General features: G+C 51.9%; 1 protein-coding gene across 3 annotated transcripts; it reads left to right on the top strand.

Moving 5' to 3' along the window:
* Positions 1-3,452: 3,452 nt before the first annotated feature.
* Erbb3 (erb-b2 receptor tyrosine kinase 3) lies at positions 3,453-25,501 on the top strand. Of its 3 annotated transcripts, none has more exons than XM_036169881.1 (28): positions 3,453-3,725; positions 7,055-7,206; positions 9,143-9,329; positions 10,043-10,168; positions 10,763-10,828; positions 10,969-11,087; positions 11,195-11,336; positions 12,676-12,789; positions 12,874-12,994; positions 14,753-14,826; positions 14,999-15,089; positions 15,498-15,703; positions 15,902-16,034; positions 16,583-16,673; positions 16,872-17,026; positions 18,119-18,172; positions 20,256-20,391; positions 21,169-21,288; positions 21,412-21,510; positions 21,722-21,907; positions 22,043-22,198; positions 22,407-22,482; positions 22,610-22,756; positions 22,855-22,952; positions 23,044-23,232; positions 23,349-23,420; positions 23,613-23,913; positions 24,266-25,501. In XM_036169881.1, the coding sequence occupies exons 1-28, from the start codon at positions 3,644-3,646 to the stop codon at positions 24,790-24,792; spliced, it is 4,020 nt and encodes a 1,339-aa protein (XP_036025774.1). In that variant the 5' UTR covers positions 3,453-3,643; the 3' UTR covers positions 24,793-25,501. The 3 variants fall into 3 exon arrangements, with proteins under 3 accessions (XP_036025774.1, XP_036025773.1, XP_036025775.1); XM_036169880.1 differs by lacking the exon at positions 3,453-3,725 and adding an exon at positions 6,746-6,780; XM_036169882.1 differs by lacking the exon at positions 3,453-3,725 and adding an exon at positions 6,853-6,930.
* The last annotated feature ends 1,496 nt before the right edge of the window (positions 25,502-26,997 follow it).

The following is a 26,997-nucleotide window of genomic DNA, read 5'->3' as shown; positions in this document are numbered from 1 at the left end:
ACCCATGTCTGCCTCTTCCTCTTATGTCCAAACAACTGTATGAGTAGACAACACAGTTCTTTTTCTCTCTCTCTTTTTTTTTTTAAATTTATTTATTATGTACACAGAAGAGGGCGCCAGATCTCATTACAGATGGTTGTGAGCCGCCATGTAGTTGCTGGGAATTGAACTCAGGACCTCTGGAAGAGCAGTCAGTGCTCTTAACCTCTGAGCCATCTCTCCAGCCCCTCTTTTTCTCTCTTGCTGGGCAATGAACTCAGGGCCCTGTACACACCAGGTAACCACTCTACATGCCAACCCTACAACTGAATTCGAACAAGGAAACTTTTTTGAGAGAACAGGGCCTTGAGTAATGTCTTAATTAGGGTTTCTGTTGCTGTGATGAAACACCATGACCAAAGGCAAGTTGGGGAGGAAAGGGTTTATTTGGCTCACACTTCCACATGATAGTCCATCAGCGAAGGAAGTCAGGGCAGGAATTCAAGCAGGGCTGGAACCTGGAGGCAGCAGCTGATGCAGAGGCCATGGGAGGGGTCCTGCTCACTGGCTTGTTCCACGTGGCTTGTTCAGCCTATTTTCTTATAGAACTCAGGGCCACCAGCCTAGGGATGGTACCTAGGGATGGTACCTAGGGATGGTACCTAGGGATGGTACCTAGGGATGGCTGGAGCCACCTATATCAATAACTAATTAAGAAAATGCCCTATAGCTGGGTATTATGGAGGTATTTTCCTTTCGAGACAGGATTTCTCTGTGTAGCCTTGGCTGTCCTGGAACTCACTCTGTAGCCCAGGCTGGCCTCAAACTCATAGATCGGCCTGCCTCTGCCTCCAGAGTACTGGGATTAAAGATATGAGCCACCATTGCCTGGCTGGCATTTTCTTAATTAAGATTCTCTCCTCTCAGATGACTTTAGCTTGTGTCAAACTGACATAAAGCTATCCAGCACACCAGCCACACTGAGGTGAATGTGTGATGATGTGAAAGGCTCTTTGATTAGGGGATATGTGGGGGTGACCAGTCCCCACCTTTTACAGGGTTCCTATGAGGAGAGAGGAATAAGGAACTTGTAGATAGAATGATAGGCCTAGCCGAGAAGAAGAAAGACAGGAATACAGGATAGTCTCTGGAGGGACCTGGGTCAACACCCAGTGGCCCAGAACTTTATTCAAAAGGGCTTTTTATAACAATGCCAAGGGGGCAAGGCAAAGACCTCCCCCTTGTTAGATGTAATCGAGTGTAGGCCCTTCCAAACACCTGGTGCCCAGGCCCGTGGTCCATTCACCCTCTTATGCAGCCCTGCTGGGAAAGCGGGCTCAGCTCTCACTAGGAGAACTCTGGGGGCTCCCACAGGTATGTAGTGGAAGAGGAGACCTTAAATAATCTTAAATCATCGGCACCTGATGGGAGGCCTCCTCCATTGTTGTGCTGGCTATCAATCCTGAGTCAGTGTCTGTAACTAAGTCTGAACACTGAGCTACATCCTAGCCCTGAAAAGAGTTTGAATCGGACTGAGCCCCTCCCCTTCTGACACCAGGAGATAGGTTTGGAGAAAATTTAGAAGTTTCCAGTTCTGAAAAGCTGAGGTGATATCCCCAGTTCAGATGCTTTCTGTGGGTTTGGGTCTGGGTACTGGAAATCGAAGCTACAGCTTCAAGAATACCAGGCAAACACACACACACACACACACACACACACACACACACACACACACACACATTTTTGTGACAGTGTTTCCCTAAGTTGTTCTGACTGGCCTTAAACTTGCTTGCCTCCTGCCTCAACCCGGCCTCCATTAATGGTTGCGCTCTTGCTCATGCTAGTGCGACCTTTATGTAAGAGGTCCAGGAAAGGCCAAGAGTAGATAAGCCCTTAGGATGCACATCCGTTCAGGAGCAAATTTAAAGAAATGTTGCAAGAGGGCGAGGGATGGGGGGTGGGGAGGGGAGTGGCTCAGTGGTTAGGAGCATTTGCTCTTCCAAAGGTTCGAGTGCCCAGACCCACATGGCAGCTCACAGCAGTTTGTAACCCCTGTTCCAGGGGATCCGACGACTTTTCTTCCGGCCCCCACAGGTACCTAAATGCATTTGCGGAGAAATCTTGATGACCTGAGTGCCATCATCCCCCAACCACATGTAAAAGTGGAAAAGAGATAACTCCGTGAAGTTATCTCCCGGCTTCCGCGCGCGCGCCCCAGCATACACACGTTAAGAATAACAATTTTTAAAACAGTTGTGGTGGGAGAGCTGGACACGGTGGTGCACATCTGTATTTGGAAGGTGGAAGCAGAAGGATCATTCTGAGTCTCAGATCGACACCGGTCTCAGCCTCGTAATATATTCGAGGCCAGCCGGAGCTGTAATGAGACCCGGTCTCGAAAACCAAACCCAAACAAACAACAGAAAAGGAAGGAGTTTGGCTAGTAGTCTTCCCGGAGGGGAAGGGGACAAGAAGTTCTCTTGGCAAAATCTGGAATGCCAACTAATTAAGAGATGGGAAATGCAACGGGCCGGGCACCAGGGGGCGCCGGCCGGAGCCGCGCGGGACCCAGCACCCCGGGCTCGGCCGCACGGCCTCCCCGCGGGCCGGGAGGTCCCGGGAGCCGAGCGGTTCGCGGGCGCCGTCCGCAGGGCCCTCTCCGCGTCCCTATCACCGTCCCCTCCGGGGTGGGCGCCGCGGGGTCCGCGGGGGAGAGGCGGGACCCGCGGCCGGCCGCCCGGACGGCGCGGTCCCCCGGAGACAGCTGTTCTCCCCGGCGGCCGTGGGGGGCAGCAGCGGGGACGGCGACAGGTGCGGGAGCCCCTCCCCGGGCAGAAGGGGAAGGCGGGCTCCGGGGAAGGTCTGTTCCCAGGCTGGAAACCACCCCCGCCCCCCTCGGCAAATCCCCCCGAGAGGCCGGGCCGGCGCCGGGTCTGCGGGAGGAAGCGGCCGGAGACAGTGCGATTTCACGCGGTCTCCGGGGCTCGGGTTCCCGCGCCGGATGCAGGAGTTATGTTGTGGGGGCTTTACGTCCCGGGGACACTGAGGTGGCACGAACGCCTCGGCTCAAAAACAACCTCCCACTCAAGAAAAAAAAGAAATATTCACACTCGCAAAGAAAAAAAAAAGAAAATCCCTCAAGTGATCCAACCGGCTAGGGGAGTTGAGCGATTCGGTTCATGGGCGAGGCCAGCTTTCAGGGGGCTGGGCTTGGGCGCGCTCCCCACCCGCATTCGCTACCTTTCCCCCGGCCTGGGGACATTTGGATTCTTGATCTCCTCTTAGCCATCTCCGGGGGAAATTGCTGCAGAGAGAGAGAGAGAGACCCCTCCTTGACCCTCTCGGCCAAGCTGCGGGCTGGCGGGGCGAGCCCTGGGCGGGTGTCCCAGGCTTACAACCAGTCGTGCACGGGAGGGGGCGCGGCCGTGACTCACACCCCTTTCCCCCTGGCTCCCTCCCTCCCTCCCTCCCAGACAGACACCCTCCCCTGCCGTCCCGCTCCGGACTCCGACTCCGGCTCCGGTTGCAGTTTGCAGCCGCCGCGGCCGCCGCCGCCGCCGCCCCACCGATTCGCTGGCTGCTCAGGTGGCTGTCGCTTGGATGTCCTGATCCAGGGGCCCCCGGGCCAGACTCGGCTGCACTCCCGTCGCCCTCCGCTGGAATCATGAGGGCGATTGGGACTCTGCAGGTGCTGGGCTTCCTTCTCAGCCTGGCCCGGGGCTCCGAGATGGGCAACTCTCAGGCAGGTAAGCCGCGCGCGGCGCCCCGGCAGGCTGGGAGCGGAGGGCGCGACCTGAGCGCGCGCAGACCCTGGGCCGGGGCTCCGCGTTCTGACGCGCCGATCTGGGGGGGGTGCGACCCCGAGTTCACAGGAACCACCCAAAAGGGGACCCCGTGGCTCGGTTCTCGGAGTGGGCTGGGCAGGGACTGCATTCCTGGATGCCGACCCTTCTCCCCAGGGCGTCGCTGACCCTCTGATTGGTCTTTTTCTGATCAGGTTGATGTGAACAGTAGTTTTGAGAGCCTTTTCAGAGAGGGCGGCCAGGGACCCTTCCGTAAACCTGAGGGACCTTGGCTTGAAGGATCTCCGCTTGCTCCCGGGTTCCCCGGCCCCCACCCCATCCCAGGTTTCAGCAACCCCCAGTTTCGTTGTTTTGCCGACAGGGCGGAGCTGTGCAAGGGTTGGAGGTTGTTGTTTTCTAATGTTGGAAAAACAAGAACGGCACCTCCTCTTCCGTGAGTGGGGCTGTCCTGAGAAGGTTGAGATTAACCTGAGGGCCAAGTCCAGGTGACATCAGAGAGGCCTCACGGAGGCTGGCTGGCTGCCTTCCCACAAGATAAGCTGGTCCCCAAGTTAACCAACTTCTCTTTACCAATACCCAGGTCAATTCAATTAACGTGTTGAGCATCTGCTATATACTATACTATTATTCCCAGGATGTGTACCTGAGCTGGAGGTGTGGGGGAAGGACAATTAGACCTGTTTCTCTCTCCTATCTGAGGTCACCTCTCCCACCTTCCGAACATTCTATTCCGTGAACTCGCTCCTAGACCCAACTTCTGCCCTTCCCCCATTCAATTTATTGTCTAACTTCAGACAGAGCCCAGACTGAACTTCTCTATACCTCCGATTCCGCGCCATCCGAGCCCATTCCTATGGGCGTCTCTGGGACGATGGACACCTGAAGAGTTCTGGAGTTGGTGTAATTAGAGTCCTGTTGATCTCGCTCCTTCCCCCGCCCCCAGATCTCAGCTTAGGGTATCGCCAGGCCCCCTTCCTCAGAGTGGGAGTGGGAGAAACCACCTGTGCTTACCCCACAGTTGCTGGGCCTAAATTTAGCCCCTGGGATCTTGAGATGTGAACACTCCCAGCTGGTGGAGGGGGTGGTCTGGAGACTGGAGTGGGAAGGGCCAGGGAGTGACTGGATCACTCTTCCATCTGACTGTGCACCCCCCACTTAACCAGGAACCTAAGAGTCCGGGATTCCCACTATCCTCCCTAAGAGGCAGAGAGCAATCGTGGTTGGGTCTCTCTCTCCCCTTTATCTCTACCCTGCAGCCTCTGGGCATCCGGCCCTGTCTCAAGCCTTGTATAGCCCCTTTGTCCATTTGTGTGTGTGGCTGGGGCATTGGAGGGGAGGCTCCTGAGGGGCTGGATGTTCTTGCTCTGCCCAGCCCTAGTCAGTGCTTTACATAAGAAGGGCTCTGGGGATTGGGGATTTAGCTGAGTGGTAGAACGTTTACTTAGCAAGCACAAGGCCCTGGGTTCAGTCCCCAGGTCCCCAGCTCCAGAGGGGGGAAAAAAAGAAGTGAGATTTTGGGTTGGGGATTTAGCTCAGTGGTAGAGCACTTGCCTAACAAGCACAAGGCCCTGGGTCCTATCTTTAGCTTTAAAAAAAGGGAGGGGGGGGCTCTGAATCGCTCCTCTTTGAGTTCAGGTCCCGCGCACAGCCCCTGCTTCCTTGCCCCGTCCCCCGAGTAGCCTGGTTCCTCCTGTGGTTGTTTATACTCCTGTCCTGCCCAGGCCCTTTGCCCCTGTTTGTGAAATATGGACTTTACCCTCAGGGTGGCAGGTAACTAAGACCAGTAAGGCCTTGCAAAGCATCAGACACAAAGTGTACAAGGTACTGTGAGCAGGTGGGACGGACTGGCCACTAGTAACACTTCTCGATCCCGGGGGAAAGCCAGTGTATGTTTCTGAGGCAGGGGAACCCTGTACATGTCCGTGTGCCAGTTGTGTGTGGTACGACCGGGCTCATGTGCACATACACATCACTTCCCTGTACGGAGATCCTAGCTCCTCCCTTACCTTGGAAGAGGGGTGTCCTGCCGGGAAGGGGACAGGGGTGCGGCCGGTTCAGAAATGACTAACCTGCCTAATCTTTCACTTCAGCCCAAGGACCCTGGGGTTCCTGGGTGCCTCTGGGAGCTTCTAGCCTGTTTATGCCTCCTTGCGGGGATTGGCCCACTCCTTCCATTCTGGAGAATGATAGGGAAGAGGGTATAGAGAAGGGGTCAGAGGCTAGAGGCGGATCTAGCAGGGGGAGCTGGGGCCTCTGACTCTCTCTCCCGTGTTGCGCTCCTGTCCCGCCTCAGGGAAGGGTGGTTAGAACAGGTGGTTGGTACCCCTAACCCCCACCCTCTCCATGTGCTCTTTCGCTGTGTCGGAGGGAAGAGACTTGGAACTCCAAGGGCCAAGACTTCCTATAGCCCGTTGCCCTCTCTCCTTTTACAAAGGGAAGTGGGAGCCCAGGACTGAAGTGTACTGGCCACACTTCTGGGCTGTCCCCCCGAGTGCCTGCTGGAGAGCACTGCCACAGTTAGAAGCCTTTTTAATAAATCCCGCTGAATTTGGGGAGAAGGCTTTCCAGTGGAGCGTCTGTTCTGTTCTCTCCAGGGCTGCACAGTGATGCTGGGGGAGCTGGAGCATGTTGGCTTAGGGGAAGGGAAACCAGAATTCAGGAAGGGGGAGGCCGCCAGCTCCTTATCCAGCTTTAGAGACAAAGCTCCCATTGACCCTACCCTACCACCAGGGTCTCTCTCTCCAGTGAGGTCACTTGTCTGAGCCCAAAGCTCCAGGGTTAGAGGGGGGTGCTGCTAAGGATGGGGTGTCTGGGATAGGGTGGGGCAGCCCCCTCCTCCTGGATAGAATCGCCTCATTGTGGGCTGAACTGTGGCCCCAGGCACTGCCCCCACCCTCTGCCCCCATCCCACCCTCTGTAGACACAATAGGGGCTGTGTGCTAGCCCCAAAGAGATGTTTATTCCAGGGCCTAGAGAGAGGCAGGATGGGGGCAGAGAAGTAAGTGCCTTAGTTGAGGAGGAGTGGGTAATCAAAGTTTGATCCCTGCCTAACTTGTCCTTTCTGGGGAAAAGTCCCCTGATGTCTTCCTTCTGTATTAACCCCTTGTTGCCCAAATTAGTACCTGAAAGAGGCACAGTGGGGACTCTGGTGAGGAGAGCATGAGAAGTGAGGAGGCCCCAGCCTTGGAGGCCTAGTGGGCAGGGTTAGGGGCAACGGAGGGGCTTTCGCAGAGGGGACATCTAGCTTACCTCTCTTACCTCCACTTTCACAGTGTGTCCTGGGACTCTGAACGGGCTGAGTGTGACTGGTGATGCGGAGAATCAGTACCAGACCCTGTACAAGCTGTATGAGAGGTGCGAGGTGGTGATGGGCAACCTTGAGATTGTGCTCACGGGACACAACGCCGACCTTTCCTTCCTGCAGGTGAGCACGCACAGCCCCTCCCTCAGCCTCTCCCTCTCTCAGGACCACGCTCTGCTGCATTCAGCTTTCCTAAGACTCAGTAGCTCCTAAGGCTCAAACCTGTGTACTTAGGAAGACAGTGACTATTATGGGGGGGTGGGATGTTCTGGACCTATACCCAGGGATATGGAGACGCTGGCCACAAGAAAGGGCCAGAACTGGTGGCATTCTGGTAAGCAGAACTGTATAGTAAGCTGTTGTTAGTTTGTCTTTGGCTCTTTAGGGGGGCCCGTCACCCAACTCCCAAACCAATCCACACACGGAGGCTCATGCTTAATTATGAATGCCCGGCCTTAGCATGGCTTAGTTTCTTGCCAGCTTTCCTTAACTTAAAATTGTCCTGTCTACCTTTTGCCTCTGGGCTTTTCCTGTTCTCTTACTTCTATAAATCTTACTCTTACTCTGTGGCTGGCTGTGTGGCTGTGTGGCTGTGTGGCTGGGTGGCTGTGTGGCTGGGTGGCTGGGTGGCTGTGTGGCTGTGTGGCTGGGTGTGTGGCTGGCTGTGTGGCTGTGTGGCTGTGTGGCTGGGTAGCTGTGTGGCTGTGTGGCTGGCTGGCTGGGTGGCTGTGTGGCTGGGTGGCTGTGTGGTTGGGTGGCTGGGTGGCTGTGCGGCTGTGTGGCTGTGTGGCTGTGTGGCTGAGTGGCTGTGTGGCTATGTGACTGTGTGGCTGGGTGGCTGGGTGGCTGTGTGGCTGTGTGGCTGGGTGGCTGGGTGGCTGTGTGGCTGGGTGGCTGGGTGGCTGGGTGGCTGGGTGGCTGGGTGGCTGGGTGGCTGTGTGGCTGGGTGGCTGTGTGGCCGGGTGGCTGTGTGGCTGTGTGGCTGAGTGGCTGTGTGGCTGTGTGGCTGTGTGGCCGGGTGGCTGTGTGGCTGTGTGGCTGGGTGGCTGGGTGGCTGGGTGGCTGGGTAGCCGGGTGGCTGGGTGGCCAGGTGGCTGTGTGGCTGTGTGGCTGTGTAGCTGGGTGGCTGGCCCCTGAAGCCCTCCCCTTCCTCTCTTGTCTCTAGATCTCTCCTCCCAGATTTCTCCCTCTACATATCCTCTCTGCCTGCCAGCCCCGCCTGTCCTTTCTCCTGCCTTGCTATTGGCCGGTCAGCTCTTTATTAGACCGTCAGGAATTTTAGACAGGCACGGTGACACAGCTTCACAGAGTCAAACAAATACAACATGAACAAAAGTTAACACATCTGAAAATAGCATTCTACCACAGTAAGCCACCAAGGACCCAGTGGCACCTGGAGAGAGAGGGCGGACTAAGCAGAGCCTTCCTGTTGAGTGACTCTGAGAAGAAGTATAGGTAGGAAATGTAGGTCCATAGTCATTTCTGTGGCTGTCTGCTCACTAAAGTGGTACAGTAGTGTGACAGCATATTCCCTACAAATCAGGAACTAGAGAGAATTCAGAGCTGGGATTATAGCTGTGTGGCGGGGTGCTGTCAGAACACGCACGAGGTCCTGGAATCAGTCCCTAGGGAGGCTGGGTGTAGTGACATGCACCCGAGGAAGCTCATCTATTGAGGAAGCTGGGGTGGGACAATGCTTGACGGAGCCCAGGAGTTCAGGACCAGTGACTTCAGGACTGGAGTTAGAGGCCACTATGGCTCAGTGGCAGAGCACTTGCCTAACATTAAAATAGTAATAATAATCTGGGCGGTGGTGGTGTACGCCTTTAATCCCAGCACTCGGGAGGCAGAGGCAGGCGGATCTCTGTGAGTTCCAGGCCAGCCTGGTCTACAGAGTGAGTTCCAGGAAAGGCGCAAAGCTACACAGAGAAACCCTGTCTCGAAAAACAAAAAACAAAAAAAGAAACAGAAATAATAAAATGAGTTAAGGGTTCCCTTGAGAGGAGCCTGAGGCCTCACCTCGTTGTCCCGTTCTCTGATGTGACCTGTTCTATCGCAGTGGATCCGAGAAGTGACAGGCTATGTCCTCGTGGCCATGAATGAGTTCTCCACACTGCCCTTGCCCAACCTCCGAGTGGTACGGGGAACGCAGGTCTACGATGGGAAGTTTGCCATCTTCGTCATGTTGAATTATAACACCAACTCCAGCCACGCTCTGCGCCAGCTCCGCTTTACTCAGCTAACTGGTCAGTGTCCGAGGATTCCTTCTGGCCTTGCCCTTCGAGCCTCCCGGCTGACAGGCAAGCCCTGGAGGATGACCCAAGATGGTTCACTCTCTAAGCCCGTTTTAGCTGCCTGCTACCTTGGTGGTCTCCAAGTCCACCGCCCTTTAAGCAGTAGAGGGCCCCAGGAGGGAGCTGGGGCATCTGCTCCAGAAAGGAGGGACCTTACCTGTCTGTGGGGCGGGACCAGCAATTGGTTCTGTTGCCCATGCCTCCAACAATTTGAAGTACAAGCGTCTTGATAGCCCTCCTTCCCTGGAGTCTTCCCTTTGTCCCGGCCAGCTGGAAGAGAGCAGTGGGTTACACACCACCTGGGAACCCCCTGGGAACCCCCTGCTCTCCCTGTCCCAGTTGTTTGGAAAACACTCAGGTAAGCAAGCCTAGGGGATTGGATCAGGATGTCCTGTCCTCCTGCCTCTGCTCCTCCCCCACTGGCTAAACCAGATCTAGAGAGGTGCCTGGAGAGGCAGGAGTTTCTGACTCCTCCTCTCCTAGGACCAGCTCTTCCTGAAGCCTGAGTCTGACTGGACCACCTGTGGGTCAGGCCCAGGATCTCCGCGCCCCCCCCCCCCCCCCGCCCCCCGGTGGGGGGATCTGAGTGTCCTTCGGATGGAAAGTACAGAAGAGGAGCTGGCTGTGCTGTGGTCTTCAGCTGGTTGCTTTTCCTCCCACTACAGAGATTCTGTCAGGGGGTGTTTACATTGAGAAGAACGACAGACTTTGCCATATGGACACAATTGACTGGAAGGACATCGTGAGGGTTCAAGGGGCTGACATTGTGGTGAAGAACAACGGTAGAAACTGTAAGTGGTGGTGATCACGCTGGTCCCCGTGGCCCCAGCAACCAGAGAGACCCCTTTCCCATCCCTACTAGATCCTTTATCTGAACCCACCTTCCCCAGACAGTTACCCTAGGCCCTTGACCCAAGAGCCTGCCTGCCAGGAAGGACCAGGTCAGTCTCTTGGGATCCAAACCAGTGGACCTGGAAAAGAGGCCAAAGTTGTCTGGATGCTAAGCAGGGAGACCAGATCTGGACTAACCCCGATTGCCCTTGCCAATATGACATCTCCCTGCTGCCCTGACCTAGTCTACTGCTCCTGTTCACTCAGGCACAGAATCTGTTTGTCTGGGAGGAACCAAGTTCCTGGGATGGCACCAGGGCTGAGGTTGGCATCCGCCCCAGTCCCTCCCCTTCAGCTGCCCAGTGGGTAGTGTGGGGGAGTGGCTCCACCCCTTGTTGACAGGTTCACTAGAGCCCAGCCCTGCCCTCCAAGGGCAGGGAGGGACACAGCCCAGGGCCTTTGCTTCCTGGGATTGAGGTGCTTGTGTGCTGACATCATACTCTGTTGATTCAAGCAAGCCTTCCTCAGCCCTGATGGCCCTGCTTCCCATCTAGGTCCACCCTGTCATGAAGTCTGCAAAGGGCGGTGCTGGGGGCCTGGACCTGAAGACTGCCAGATATGTGGGTTTGAGTTTCCTTCTACAAAGTTAAAGTTCACGCCCTCTCATACCCTCCCTATGAAAGCCTGCCTGGGTCACAGCTAACAGTCAAAATGAGCGATGGCCTCTGAATTGAGCCTGATTGTCATACTCTTTTCATAGTGACCAAGACCATCTGTGCCCCTCAGTGTAACGGCCATTGCTTTGGGCCCAACCCCAACCAGTGCTGCCATGATGAGTGTGCAGGGGGCTGCTCTGGACCCCAGGACACAGACTGCTTTGTACGTAACGGTACCGTCTGCCTGTGCTCTGGAACGGGGGTACGGGCTTTGGGGAGGAGTAGGGGTATTTAGAAGATATAAATTCTAGGAATCGTTTCCATGCCCAGGCCTGCCGACACTTCAATGACAGTGGAGCTTGTGTGCCCCGGTGTCCGCAGCCTCTTGTGTACAACAAGCTAACGTTCCAGCTGGAACCCAACCCCCACACCAAGTACCAGTACGGAGGGGTCTGCGTTGCCAGCTGTCCCCGTAAGTGTTTGAGGGGAAGGGACAGTGATCGTGGACCCAAGATTCTCCACAAAAGTTGGGGGTGCGGAAGGGATTAAGTTAGATGTTAACTAGGGGACCTAAATGTGATCACGTGACCTCGCCGAGTGCATGACCTCTATGTCAGTGCCCCTGACTGCTTCCTCTAGACTGGCTGGGGCCACTTGGAACAACCAAGAGCAAAGGGGGCTGTGAAGGCAGCTTAGCTGACAGAGTGCTTGCCTAGTGTGCACAAAGCCCTGGGTTTGAAAACTCCAATACCACATAAACTGGGAGGAAGAGTGTACTGTAAACCCAGCACTCGGGGATAGAGACAGGAGTATCAGAAGCTCATGGTCATCCTCAGCTACACGAAGAGGTTGATGCCAGGGCTAGAAACATGGCTCAGCAGTTAGGAACCTTAATCCCCATATCAGGCAGCCCATAATACCCTACAGTTCTAGTTCTAGGGGATCTGACATCCTCTTCTGGACTTCTTGGGTGCCAGGCACAAATGTGGTACACATACATACATACAGGCACTTATATATACACATAAAATAAACAGGAGGCTGGAGAGATGGCTCAGTGCTTAATAGCACTTGCTGTTCTTCCAAAAGACCTGAGTTTAATTCCCAGCACCCACACAGGGGTATCTGATGCCTCTGACCTTCAAAGGCACCTGTACACACATACAGACAAATACACATGCACATAATTAAGCATAACAAAAATAAATCTTAAAAACACATAATTAGCTGGGCAGTGGTGGCGTACACCTTTGATCCCAGCACTCAGGAGGCAGAGGCAGGTGGATCTCTGTGAGTTCGAGGCCAGCCTGGGCTACAGAGTGAGCTCTAGGAAAGGCGCCAAAGCTACAAAGAGAAACCTGTTTCAAAAAACCAATATATATATAATTAAATCTTTTTTCTAAAAAAGGGTTTGAGGTCATCTTTTTTTTAAAAGATTTATTTATTATGTACTTTATGTATGGGGGTGTTTTGTCTGTATGCATATTTTCACAGCAGAGGAGGACATTGGATCTCATGAGACTGTTAAAGATGGTTGTGAACCACCGTGTGGGTTCTGGGAATTGAACTCAGGACCACTGGAAGAGCAGCCAGTGCTATTAACCCAATGAGCCATCCCTCCAGCCCCTTGAGGCCATCTTAAGAACAAAGAGATGGCTAATCTAGAGGACAGCCCTGAGGAACCCTAGGTTGTAGCTGGGGCAAATCTAGTGCAGAGTAGGGGGAGTAGGGGTGAAGAGGCGGGGAAGCAAGTGAAGAGTCTTAGTATTGGCAGTGTTCTTCATATCTGATGGCGACCTCCTCTTTCCTAGATAACTTTGTGGTGGATCAGACATCTTGTGTCAGGGCTTGCCCTCCTGACAAGATGGAAGTAGATAAAAATGGACTCAAGATTTGTGAGCCTTGCGGAGGGTTGTGCCCTAAAGGTGAGCAGGATGTGGTGAGGAATTATACCCAGCCTTTTCTGAGGTGACCCAGAGCCCAGCACTGATGATGTCCCGTGTTTGCAGCCTGTGAGGGGACAGGCTCCGGAAGCCGCTTCCAGACTGTGGACTCCAGCAACATTGATGGGTTTGTGAACTGCACCAAGATCCTGGGCAACCTGGACTTCCTTATCACTGGCCTCAACGGGTAAGACTGCTTTCCCACCCTGACCGCCAGCCTCATCCACCACACAACTTGTTTCGATGGCTTAAATCCTTCCATGCATCTGACTAGAAATGTAAGCATGAAATCTCAGCAGCGACAAAGGACGTGAGAGAATGCATAACTCCACTTTCTACCTGGATGTCCCTCAAGGGCATCCCTAAGCAACACAGTATAACCCTGAGGAATGATATGGTACAGGGACAGTTTAGACCAGTGTGTAGACCACCTCAAATTTTCTAGAAGTTCTTCCTTAAATTTAAATAAAAGGAAGCTGGAGAAACTGCACAGTAGTTGAGATCACATACTGCTCCTCTACAGGTTCAAAGCTGTCTGTAACACCGGCTCCTGGAGGATCTGATGCCCCTAGCCTCAGTTGGGGCACGTGCATATTGGCAAGCACACACACACACACACACACCTAAAAATAATGAAAACAATTGTCTATTTTTCATTTTTTAACATTATTTTATGAGTATTTAACCTGCATATATGTCTCTGCACCAATGCATACACCTGGTGCTCACAGAGCTCTGAAGAGGCTGTTGAATCCCCTGGAACTAGAGCTATAGAGGGTTGCTAAGAACCAAACACAGGCCTTCTGCAAGTGCAGCTGGTGGTTTTTGTTTGTTTGTTTGTTTGTTTTGTCGAGACATGGTTTCTCTGTGTAGCCCTGGCTGTCCTGGAACTCACTCTGTAGACCAGGCTGGCCTCAAACTCACAGAGATCACCTGCCTCTGCCTCTCAAATGCTGAGATTAAAGGCAAGTGCCATCATGCCCAACTACATTTTTGTTTTGTTTTTTGAGCATTTTTTAAAAATCATTTCTCGGAGTTGGGGATTTAGCTCAGTGGTAGAGTGCTTGACTAGCAAGGGCAAGGTCCTGGGTTCAGTCCTCAGCTCTGGCAAAAACAAAAAAAACAAACAAAAAAAAATCATTTCTCTCTTTTCCTCCCTGTATACACACACAGGTAGACACACCCCTTACCTCTTCTGTTTTGTTTCCAATGAGATAAGGTCTCCATATGTAGCCCAGTTTGGCCTTGATCTTGTCACCCTTGTTCAGCCTCTCAAGAATTAGTGGGAGGTTATAGGTGTGTGCTGTCACCTCTGCCCTGGTTTGTTTATTTTTTATGTGTGTTTATGGGTGTTTTGCCTGCATGTATGTCTGTGCACTGTGTGCATGAAGTGCCCGAGGAGACCAGAAGAGGGCATCTGACTCTTTGGAGCTCGAGTTATAGACAGTTGGTGAACAGCCCTGGGGCATTTTCTTTTTTGACGTGAGATGCTCCAGGCACATGTATTTATATTTCCCCTGCCACCAGCACCTCTCCAAGGAGTTCTGTTTCCTTTAGATGAAGACTCTGACTTAGGAGCCAAGAGGTTGGCTGTAGTGTAGTACAGCAGCTTGCTTAGCATAGTTAAAGCCCTGGGTTTGATCCCAGCCCTGGGGGAAATGACATCTAGAAACCACGTGTTGAAGTGTGGAGTGTTCATTACCACTGAGTGTCATACCTCTACTTTGTTGAAAAGTTTGGTTTTTTGTTTGGTTGGTTGGTTTTTGTTTTTTCGAGACAGGGTTTCTCTGTGTAGCTTTGGCCTGTCCTGGATCTCGCTCTGTAGACCAGCCTGGCCTCCAACTCGCAGAGATCTGCCTGGCTCTGCCTCCTGAGTGCTGGGATTAAAGGCGTGCACCACTGTGCCCAGCTGTTGAGAAGTTTTTACTGTTCCCCCGCCCTGCAGAGACCCCTGGCACAAGATCCCTGCACTGGACCCAGAGAAGCTCAATGTTTTCAGCACAGTACGGGAGATCACAGGTGAGGAAGAAGAATGGTTTCTCTGGCTAGGGAGGAGCAGGTGACCCACTGGCATGCATGACAGTTAAACCACTTAGGAAACGTCACACTCCAGAGCACAGTGAGGCAGGTGACAGAGATCCTGACGGAGAGGAGAAGACCCCCGCTTATATGCCTCTCTCCAACCCTTCAGGGTACCTAAACATCCAGTCCTGGCCTCCTCATATGCACAACTTCAGTGTTTTTTCCAACCTGACGACCATCGGGGGCAGAAGCCTCTACAAGTGAGTAAGGGTGAGGAGGTGGTAGCGTCCCCAGACAGTGAGGTGGGCATCTTCTTATGAAATACAGCGTGCTTCTCAACCAGGAGGCCCCAGTAGTCTGCTAACATGATGGAGTAAAGGCAAAAAGGGACTGGGAAAACCAAATGTGGTATTGTGATCTTAACACTGGGGAGATTGACCCAGGAGGCTCACAGCAAGTTCAAGACCAGTTTGGGCTACACAGCGAATTCCAGACCTGCCTCAGAAATGCAGTAAGACCTGTCTCAGAAAACACGCCTGCCCAAAGAGGGGGTTCCCTTGCCATGGCTCTAACTGAACCTGGAGCAAATCTGTTGAGTGAGAATAAATCCCCTGTATGTCTAATTTTCCCTTTGTAGTTTGCCCTCTAATCCTACCTCCTTATTCCAGCCGGGGCTTCTCCTTGTTGATCATGAAGAACTTGAATGTCACATCCCTGGGCCTCCGGTCCCTGAAGGAAATCAGTGCGGGGCGTGTCTACATAAGTGCCAATCAGCAGCTCTGCTACCATCACTCTCTGAACTGGACGAGACTGCTCCGGGGGCCTCCGGACGACAGGCTGGATATCAAGTACAACCGGCCTCGAAGAGACTGTGGTGAGAGAAAGGGCCGACAGGGGAGAACAGGCGGTCTGGGAGGCCAGAGGGCCCCGGAGGGGGGATAGGGTTGAGGGGTGGAACCAGTGAGAAGTGGGGGCGAGGGCGGAGGCAACAGGGAAGAGGTCAGAAGAAGGCTTCCTGGGAGTCCGCGGTCTTTTCCTAACCATCTGGTTGGTTGGTTTGTTTGTTTTCCAGTGGCAGAGGGTAAAGTGTGTGATCCACTGTGCTCCTCTGGGGGATGCTGGGGCCCAGGCCCTGGTCAGTGCTTGTCTTGTCGAAATTACAGCCGAGAAGGGGTCTGTGTGACTCACTGCAACTTTCTGAAGGGGTACAGTGTGGAGAAGGCCGAGAGGGTGGGAGGGGGGGAGGGGATCAGCTCAGGTGCTGGTGACCTTTAGTCTGTGTTTCTTTCTCTTTTCCTCTCCCTCCTCCCTCTCCCTCCTCCTCCCACTCCCCACCCCCATTCTCCCTGAAGCCTACTTGCTCTGTAGCCCAGGCTAGCCTTAAATCTCTCTACCTAAATCTTCCAAATGCTGGGATTACAGCTATGAGCCACCATGTCAAGCAAGTGAGCAAATCGGGGGAGGGAGAGACAAACAGAGAGAGAGACGGACAGGACTCTGAGATCTTCCTGCTTCTGCTTCCTGCGCACTGAGATTGAAAGTGTGTGCTACCACACCTGGCCCTCTGTTGTTTTTAGACACTCTGTAATCTAGGCAGGCCTTGAACTCATGGAAATCTTCCTGCCTTAGCCTCCGAAGTGCTGGGATTACAGGTGTGAGCCACCACTCCTGGCTTTGTAGACAGCCATGGTGGGCATGAAGTAGCAGGTCCTCATTACAGGGAGTGACCCCCCTTTGCGTCCCCCCCTTGCAGGGAACCTCGTGAGTTCTCTTACGGTGGTGAATGTTTCTCCTGCCACCCGGAGTGCCTACCCATGGAGGGCGCCAGCACATGCGATGGCCCGGTACAGTAGCAGCCCTGGGATCCCTAAGGGAGGCCGGGATGTCTAGGGAATGACCTGGGCAAATTTCCAGCTCAGCCCATGGAAGTCAGAGAACCCTGGGATCTGTACATGAAGGATCCTGAAGGGAAGGGCTGGTCCTTATGGGGAAGGCTGGAATTAACACTGAGATCTCGTTCTCAACCATCCTCTTCTGCTCAGGGCTCTGACGCTTGTGCTCAATGTGCCCATTTTCGAGACGGGCCCCACTGTGTGAACAGCTGCCCCCATGGAATCCTAGGTGCCAAGGGTCCAATCTACAAGTACCCAGACGCTCAGAATGAATGTCGGCCCTGCCATGAGAACTGCACCCAGGGGTGAGTGACGGGGGGGAAGGAAGGAGGGGCCCAGGGAGAGGAGAGACCCCAGAATGGGGTGAGGGGGAAGCATGAAGAAAAGGTTGGCTACTTAAGACTCTCTCCCAGCTATAAAGGACTGGGGGAGAAGAAACTCACGACAGGAACGTATATCGTGGTTGGGGAGCTGGAGTAACCTCAGCTCAGGAGTTTCATTCAGGAAAGGCTCACTAGTGAGCCAGAGGTGGAGGAGGAGACTGACAACGGGTGGGAGTGGAGTCCCCTCTGCTTGGGGACTAGGTTTGGGGCTCCAGGATGAGGTGCCACAGGAGGCTTGTTCTCAAACAAGCTTTTCTATATGAAGGCTTTTGGACTTGAGTCTCTCTGGTCTTTGTTTTTTTCTTTTTTTCTTTCTTTCTTTTTTTTTTTTTTTTGGTTTTTCAAGACAGGGTTTCTCTGTGTAGCTTTGTGCCTTTCCTGGATCTCACTCTGTAGACCAGGCTGGCCTCGAACTCACAGAGATCTGCCTGGCTCTGCCTCCCAAGTGCTGGGATTAAAGGCGTATGCCACCACCACCCGGCTGTCTTTTTTTTTTTTTTTTTCCCCAGAGCTGAGGGCCGAACCCAGGGCCTTGTGCTTGCTAGGCAAGCACTCTACCACTGAGCTAAATCCCCAACCCCCCCCCCTTTTTTTTTAAAGGTTTATTTATTATATATACAGTGTTCTGCCTGCACACCAGAAGAGGGCACCAGACCCCACTATAGATGGTTGTGAGCCACCATGTCGTTGCTGGGAATTGAACTCAGGACCTCTGGAAGACTAGCCAATGTTCTTAACCGCTGAGCCATCTCTCCAGCCCCTCTCTTGTCTTTTTAATTGCTTTATAATTATGTTTAACTTGTGTATATGGGGGCAGTGTGTGCATAGGTACTACCGTGTGTGTACGGAGGTCAAATGACATCATGAGGAAGTTCATTCTCCCCTTACCCTTTATGGCTCCCCAGGGATCGTACCCAGGTCTCAGGCGTGGCAGCAAGAGCTGGCACAGCTGAGCCACCTTCTTGGCCCGAGCCTCTATGGCCTGCTTACTAAGAGGGTGGTTTTCTTTCCTAGGTGTAAGGGACCAGAACTGCAGGACTGTTTAGGCCAAACAGAGGTATTAATGAGGTAAGATGATCTTGGAGATTGTGGAACCCAGGAATATTTGGGAGAAAGTTTGGGGAAGATCCATGCTAGTCATTTTTTTTCCCCTGCTGGGATTAAAGGCATGCACCAGCTCATTCTGTCTTTTAAAAAATGTTATGTATGTTATGTATATATGTTTTGTCTGCATATATGTCTTTGCATGATGTGCTTACCTGGTCTCCCTGGAGGCCAGAGGGCATGGGCTATCTTGGAACTGGAGTTATGTATGCTTGTGACCCATCATGTAGGTGCTGGGACTTGAACTCAGGTCCTTCACAAGAGCAGCCAATGCTCTTAAACACTGAACCTCTCTCTCATGTCTCATTCTGCCCTTCTTTTAAAGTTTTAAAGTGTGTGAGTGTGTGTATGTGTGTGTGTGTGTGTGTGTGTGTGTGTATGTATATGCCTACAAGCCAGAGGGGGGCACCAGATCTCATTACAGATGGTTGTGAGCCACCATGTAGTTGCTAGGAATTGAACTCAGGGCCTCTGGAAGAGCAGTCAGTGCTCTTAACCTCTCCAGCCCCTATTTTTTATAATTTTTTAATTTTGTTTTTATGACAAACAAGGTATCACTATATAGTCCTGGCTGGCATGAAACTTGTTATGTAGACCAGACTGGCCTATAACTCAGAGAGATCCACTTGCCTCTGCTTCTCAAATACTGGGATTGAAGGCCTGTACCACTATACCTACCTTTTAAAAAAAGTTTTGTTTTTTTAAATATATTTATTTATTAAAATTTCTTTCATTTTACATACCAACCCCAGTTCCCCCTCCCTCCCCTTCTCCCGCCTCCTCACCTCCCTCCCACTCTATCCCCATCCACTCCTCAGAGTGGGTAAGGCCTCCCATGGTAGTCAACAAAGTCTGGCATACCAAGTTGAAGGAGAGCCTAACCCCTCCCCATTGTATCAAGGCTGAGCAAGGTATCCCACCACAGGGAATGGGCTCCAAAGAGTCAGTTCATGCACCTGGGATAAGTCCTGGTCCTGCTGCCAGGGACCCCACAAACAGATCAAGCTACATAACTGTCTAAAAAAATGTGGTTTTTTTATATGTATGAATAATGCCTGAAATGTGTGTATGTGTACCATGTGTGCCCAGTGCTCAAGGAGGCCAGCAAAGGGCATGGGATTCCTCTGGAACTGGAGTTATAGATTGTTATGAGGCATGATGTGGGTTCTGGGAACCAAACCTGGGTCCTCTGTAAGAGCTCTTAACCACTGAGCTATCTCTCCAGCTTCCTCTCCACCTATCACCCCTCTTTTTTTTTTTTCCCCTGAGACAGGGTTTCTCCGTGTAGTTTTGGTGCCTTTCCTAGATCTCACTCTGTAGACCAGGCTGGCCTCAAACTCACAGAGATCCGCCTAGCTGTGCCTCCCCAGTGCTGGGATTAAAGGCATGAGCCACCACCGCCTGGCCCACCCCTCTTTTTTAAGATAAAGACTTTATTTTTAATTACATTTGTCTGGGTATGTGCAGTTGAGTGCAAATATACTCAGAAGAGGGTGTCAGACCCCCTGTATCTGGAGTTACAGATGGTTGTGAGCCACCACATGGGTGCTGGGAATTGAACTCAGGTCCTCTGCAAGATCAGCCAGTGCTTTTGACCACTGAGCCATGTCTCCAGCCCTCCCCTTTAAGTGTCTGTCACGTATTCTCCGGAGGTTAGTGCACTTATATGATGTACTTGATCATACCAGTCACCATTGTCTTCCTCCAGACTCCACACTGCCCTTTCTCTGTCCCCTTCCTGCCTCCCTGTTAATAACCCCCATCTCATGCCAGCCGTGCGCATGCGGGGTGGAACCGTCCACTAGGGCCATTCTTTCCTTTCATATACGTAGCCCACCATCACTGGGCTCAACAATTGTGGCTTCCGGCATTCCTTTCTAAAACTAACTTACACTAGCTTACAAGAGGGAAGTCTCCTAGATGGTTGACTCCTCCAGTGCTCATGAATATTAGTAGGGGTGATTGCTGACTCAGATCTGCACGGTCTGGATGACATCTGGGGGGTTGCTGCAAACTTAGGGTGCTGGCCTTTTTGTACATCCCATAGCAAAACCCATCTGGCAATGGCCGGGATGGTCGGACTGCCTGTGGCTCTCCTGATCCTGGGAGGCTCCTTTCTCTACTGGCGTGGACGCAGGATTCAGAATAAAAGGGCTATGAGGCGCTACTTGGAACGGGGAGAGGTGAGCAACAGCTTAACTTCGGGGCGCCCTTACGATCTGAGGACAAGCGGTAGGACGGGCCTCACTCCTCTTCTTTCCCTGGAATTTAGTCCCTTTCCTTAAAGGGGACAATGTGGAGTGGTGGAGACAGCTCAGAATGCTTGCTTAACATGTACCGGGACCTGGGTTCGATTCCCGAAACATGCATGTACACTTGCACATGTATGTACACACGAGTCCACACCAGAAGTGGGAACGTGTATTCTCATTTTGCTTTTGCCCTTTGCTGTGATTCTGAAGAAACCTCAGTTTAAGTCACTTAGATATAAACAATATTCATACTTCGGGGCTGATGGGTAGAGTGTCCTGGGGAAGAGCTTTGAAAAGTCCGTCAGACATTTTGGTACATGGAAATAACTCCAGCCCTTAGAAGGCTGAGGCGGGCCAGTCCGACCCTACCCAGCAAGCCCTCCTCTTAGTGAGAGGAGACGGACGGAGAACCAGAACTAGCCTCCTGGGAAAGGTCTTCAAGGTGGCGCACGACCATACCTCTGTCCTCATGCTGCTCAGAGGACACCAGCCCTCTGGGTCCCCCATCAGCGCCAGCTGCTTCAGTCCTAGAGTTCCTGAAGGGCCTGCTGTCCCTCAACTATGATGCTTCCCTGGACTAAAGACAGTGTTTCTTCCTGCCCTCGGCTCTGGGCTCTGCCACCCTCAGCATCCGCCTATGGGGAGTAGGTGGGACTGGGATTGTGGGAGTATGCTTTTCTGATCACCTCCTTCCTGTCTGCACCTCAGAGCATCGAGCCTCTGGACCCCAGCGAGAAAGCAAACAAAGTCTTGGCCAGAATCTTCAAAGAGACAGAGCTGAGGAGGCTTAAAGTGTTGGGCTCTGGTGTCTTTGGAACTGTGCACAAGGTGAGGAACTCACAGGAAGTCTGCAGAAGTGGGGAAAGATGGAGGGGAAAATGGGAGAAGGGATTTGGCAAAAGACTGACAGGAAAATAATTTTTTACTCCATGGCCATCCCAAACTTTCTAGGGGGTTTGGATCCCTGAAGGTGAATCTATCAAGATTCCAGTCTGCATTAAAGTCATCGAGGACAAGAGTGGGCGCCAAAGTTTTCAGTCTGTGACCGATGTAAGTGAAAGGCAATTCCGTCTGCCGCTAGAAGAGAGGCAGTGTCGGGTCCAGGCACGTAGACATGTGATCCTGTGTTGGCAGATAGTGTGTTAGGTCCATGTTAGGCATGCTGTACTTGCGTGTTAGAGGGACCTCTGGGTTGGGTGTGCTTTTTGTGGAGTGTATGTGAATGTGTTACTTCCTGGCTAATACCTCTTATGTTTTACAGCATATGCTGGCCATTGGTAGCCTAGACCATGCCCACATTGTACGGCTCCTGGGACTATGCCCAGGATCATCTCTGCAGCTTGTCACCCAATACTTGCCTCTGGGCTCCCTCCTTGATTATGTGAGACAGCACCGTGGAGCGCTGGGGCCACAGCTGCTGCTCAACTGGGGGGTACAAATTGCCAAGGTGAGAGAGTCTGGAGAGGCCTATGAAAGCACCTGAATGCCTGGGGAAAGAGGCGGGATCCAGGGTCGGCTGTTCTGAGGATGGTCTTGGGGTTGGGCGGCTCCTGTTGCTCAGTGACTGACCCCCCCCCCCCAGGGTATGTATTACCTGGAGGAACATAGTATGGTGCACAGGGACCTCGCTCTCCGGAATGTGCTGCTCAAGTCACCGAGTCAGGTCCAGGTGGCAGATTTTGGTGTGGCTGACCTGTTGCCCCCGGAAGACAAGCAGTTACTATACAGTGAGGCCAAGGTAAGGTGACGGGTGCGGTGGTCGGGCGGGGTGAGCATGGACACAGAAACCAGGGGCTCTTTCTGAGATGAATAGGCAAGTTAGGGTCAATTCGGGGAGTGGGAGTTGAGAATGGCAGAAAACAAAGGACAATAGAAAACCTGGGGTTTTAAGACAATAAGAAGGTCTGTGGGAATTGACTGGTAGTACCTTTAATTTTAATTTTCAGACTCCAATTAAGTGGATGGCCCTTGAGTGTATCCACTTTGGGAAATACACACACCAGAGTGATGTCTGGAGTTACGGTGAGCACACCTGGCTGCCCCCATGTCATCACCTAACTACCTAGAGCAAAGGCTACCTTCCCTTTGCTACTTCTAAGTAGACTGTGTCTGTTTTTCATACTTACTAGTCAGTTTCTTTCTATATCAGGTGTTACAGTGTGGGAGTTGATGACTTTCGGGGCAGAGCCCTATGCAGGCCTGAGACTGGCTGAAATACCAGACCTGCTAGAGAAGGGAGAGCGGTTGGCACAGCCCCAGATCTGCACCATTGACGTCTACATGGTCATGGTCAAGTGTGAGTTGTCTGCTGACCCCTGCCTTGTCTGACTCCCCTACTTTTCTCCTCCACGGCTCTATTCCCTTCTGACTCTACCTTCTACATCTCATCCCCAGGTTGGATGATTGATGAGAATATTCGCCCAACCTTTAAAGAACTAGCCAATGAATTCACCAGGATGGCCCGCGACCCACCACGATATCTGGTCATAAAGGTGGGTAGGGGCTAGAGGATGTCAAGTCATTTAGAGAGAGGAAGACCTGGTTGGAACTAGAATCTACCTTAAGAATTGTCTGCTCCTGTAGAGAGAGAGCGGGCCTGGAATACCTCCTGGGGCAGAGCCCCCTGCTCTGACCAACAAAGAGCTGGAGGAAGTAGAGCTGGAGCCTGAACTGGACCTGGACCTAGACCTGGAGGCAGAGGAGGACAGCCTGGCGACCACACTGGGTTCCGCCCTCAGCTTACCTGTGGGAACGCTTCCCCGGTCACGTGGGGTAGGATACCTTCTAACTGCACGGGATTCTGCCCATTCAGAATCACCATTCATCAGCTTGCAGGAGAACTGATTTCTTCCTTCACTTTAACCCTTTCCTTTCCTTTCTCACCCTAGGGCCAGAGTCTTTTAAGTCCCTCATCTGGATACATGCCCATGAACCAGAGTAATCTCGGGGAGGCTTGTCTGGTAAGGTCTGCTGACAGAGCTGGGGTGGCAGAGAGTCTTACGGGCTTGGAGGTGTTGATAGAAATGTGGCAGGAGACACTTTGAGGCCTGAAGGTTAACCAACGTCCTGCAATAGAGAAGGCCCTGAACAACCAGCCGCACCTCCTTCTAAACCTGCTTCACTCTCCTTGTTCCTGTTTCTTTCCTCCTTAGGATACTGCAGTTTTGGGGGGCAGTGAACAGTGCCCCCGTCCCATCTCTCTGCACCCAATTCCACGGGGACGTCTGGCATCAGAGTCCTCCGAGGGCCATGTGACTGGCTCTGAGGCCGAACTCCAAGAAAAAGTATCGGTGTGCAGAAGCCGGAGCCGAAGCCGCAGCCCTCGGCCACGTGGAGACAGTGCCTACCATTCACAGCGACACAGCCTGCTCACCCCGGTCACCCCGCTGTCCCCACCAGGGCTAGAGGAAGAGGATGTCAATGGATATGTCATGCCAGATACACACCTCAAAGGTACCTGGCTCTTCCTCCAGCCTTTTCCTTAAAGCTTCTAATCTTTTTTCTCCAAGCTCTGCTTAATTCTTTCATCTTCTCTGATATCTCCTAGTCATTTGTTTTGTTTTCTTTTTTTGTTTGGTTTGGTTTGGTTTTTCGAGACAGGGTTTCCTCTGTGCCTTTCCTGGATCTCGCTCTGTAGCCCAGGCTGGCCTCGAACTCACAGAGATCCGCCTGCCTCTGCCTCCTGAGTGCTGGGGTTAAAGGCGTGCGCCACCACCGCCTGGTGTCTTGTTTTCTAGCTCACCCCCATTCCTTCTGGTTATTTCTCTGAAGTTCTATACATACCCACAATTTTTCTCAACCACAGGTACATCCTCCTCCCGGGAAGGTACCCTTTCTTCAGTAGGTCTCAGTTCTGTGCTGGGTACTGAAGAAGAAGAAGAAGATGAGGAGTATGAATACATGAACCGGAAGAGAAGGAGCAACCCACCTCGGCCTCCTAGGCCTGGTTCCCTTGAGGAGCTGGGTTATGAGTACATGGATGTGGGTTCAGACCTCAGTGCCTCTCTGGGCAGTACGCAGAGTTGCCCACTTCATCCTATGGCCATCATGCCCTCTGCTGGTACAACTCCAGATGAGGACTATGAATATATGAACCGTAGGCGGGGTGTAGGTGGTGCCGGGGGCGATTATGCAGCCATGGGGGCCTGCCCAGCAGCTGAACAAGGGTATGAAGAAATGCGAGCTTTCCAGGGGCCTGGCCATCATGCCCCCCATGTTCGCTATGCCCGCCTCAAAACTCTGCGTAGTTTAGAAGCCACTGACTCTGCCTTCGACAACCCTGATTACTGGCATAGCAGACTTTTCCCCAAAGCTAATGCCCAGAGAACTTAACCTCTGCTCCTTGAGACTCTGGGAGCATCTGATGGCAGCTGGTGCCTCTTGAGGGTACCCCCTTCCTCACCCCCTCCTCCCTCAGGTCCCACTCCCATTTCTCCAGTGCTGGACAACGCCATCTTGTCTTTGGAGACCTGTAAACACATCCTTATACGATTCTGTGCTATATAGTCAGCTGTGCACTTTCTTCTCATCCCCAGCCCCAGGGAAGAGAAGGTTTTCCTATTTGTCTACTTTCCCAATCCCATTCCTCAGCTTCCTCAGGGAGACTCCCTGGAGATATGAAGGATCACTCTCTAAGCCCCTTCCTCTCAGGCTCTTACTTGTTAGAGTTACACTTTGCTTTTGTTTCTCATCAGACTCTCCTAAGGAAGAGATGAAATAGAGCTGGAAGAGGAAAGTACAATTTTGGCTTATGATACTCTTAATCCTATGCCAAGATTGAGAAGCTAAAGAAAGGCAGGAGTAGATACCAACAACTATGAACGTTTACGATGAGCTAGGCATTGTCCAGCTGAACTCTGCCTACATTATCTCAATTACAGTCTCTACAATTTTGTGAGGTAGAGCTGATCCCATTTTACCAATACAGGAGTCCTCTTGAGAGTTCCAAGGTAACCAATAGGTCCCTGAGTCTGTGCATAGTACTGAATCCTGTAGTTTTTGTTGTTTGGTTTTGGTTTTATGAGACAGGGTTTGTCTGTGTTGTCTTGCCTGTCCTGGATCTCACTCTGTAGCCCAGGCTGGCCTCAAGTTCAGAGATGGGCCTGCCTCTGCCTCCCGAGTGCTGGGATTAAAGGCGTGCGCCACCATCGCCCAGCCTAAAGTTCTTCTTTAAAAAATAGTTTAGTTGGTGTACAAAACTGAATGCTATCGCTTAGTGCCTTTTACATCTTACCTAAGAACTTTTCATTATGGCCGTAATTCTTTTAGTTTGAAGTGCCACAGCAAAAGTAATCCTAATTTGTCTATTTTTATAATTTTATGGATTTGTTATTATAGATCTTACCATATTATTTTTCCCTCATATGAAGTCAAGAAGTTTCACCTTTTCTCAAATGAAAAACACTTCTCTTTGGCATGTCTGAACTGCCAGCATCACTGCTCTCACATTCTGGGCCAATCTGTAGGTAAAATAAGGGTATTTGAATACAAGTACTATGATATCACTGTCAGTCAGTCTAATAACAAGTGGGTTATTAAGTGACTAATGGGCTATTAACTAATACCTAAGGTTATTTGTTATGGATGCACTAGGCAGAGATGATTCATCTACCAAGTGGGACAGAAAAGTGGGTTGTAGTGGTGTGCAATTTAAATTTTAGGGACTATTTATTTCAGGAACTTGTCATGCAACATTTTCAGATTGTAGTTGATCACGGGTTACTAAAACTGTGGACAGCAAAACCTCAGATAATGGGGGACTGAGCCTTGAAGAAATTCAGCAGCAGGTCCAGGATTCAAAATCTTTCAATTCCAGTGCCTGTACTTTTACTATAAGGTGTCAAGGAGTGCCATGTCAAGCTCTTGTAAGGGGCGTGGGTGCGTGTGCAGGTGCGTGTGCGTTTACGTGTGTGTGTGTGTGTGTGTGTGTGTGAGAGAGAGAGAGAGAGAGAGAGAGAGAGAGAGAGAGAGAGAGAGAGAGACAGGGTCTCGCTCTGTAGACTGGCCTGGAATTACGTAGCCCAGGATGGCCTTGAACTGCAATCCTGTGTCAGCCTCCCAAAGGCTGTAAGTGTGAACTACCAGACTCCTTGTTTATGCACTGAATGAAGCAAATGCCAACGGCCACGTTTCCCTCCGGCACCCTGGCTTCTCGTCTCAGAAAGAGGTGGAGACAACACAGAAGGACAAACAACTGGACCTTTTGTGTAAGCCATGGCCCACATATGTTGTAGATGATATACACTCCTTACAAGCCAATCCACAAAGGTTCCGAGACTCGTATTTTAAGAGCTGTTCTTAACCAGGGATGAGAAACTTCTGGTGGCATAGAAAGAGGATCCATCTTCAGACCTCAGCCTTCCTGGATGGAAACTGGGGGAAAATGTCTTCTTGTACCATTAAAGTTTTTTGTTTTGTTTTTATACATGTCTGAATAAAAATGCCGAAGTTTTTTTTTTTTTTTTTTATTCTTGTCAACTGAAAAGTGCATGAGACTGTCTTTGCTTCTTAGCAATGGGTAGCTCCCTCTGCTTCTAT

This window comes from Onychomys torridus, chromosome 20 (assembly GCF_903995425.1).
Source record: "Onychomys torridus chromosome 20, mOncTor1.1, whole genome shotgun sequence".
Classification (NCBI taxonomy): Eukaryota; Metazoa; Chordata; class Mammalia; order Rodentia; family Cricetidae; genus Onychomys; species Onychomys torridus.
The sequence above is the reverse complement of the archived record's forward strand: the minus strand, read 5'-3'. Positions and strand labels throughout refer to the sequence as shown.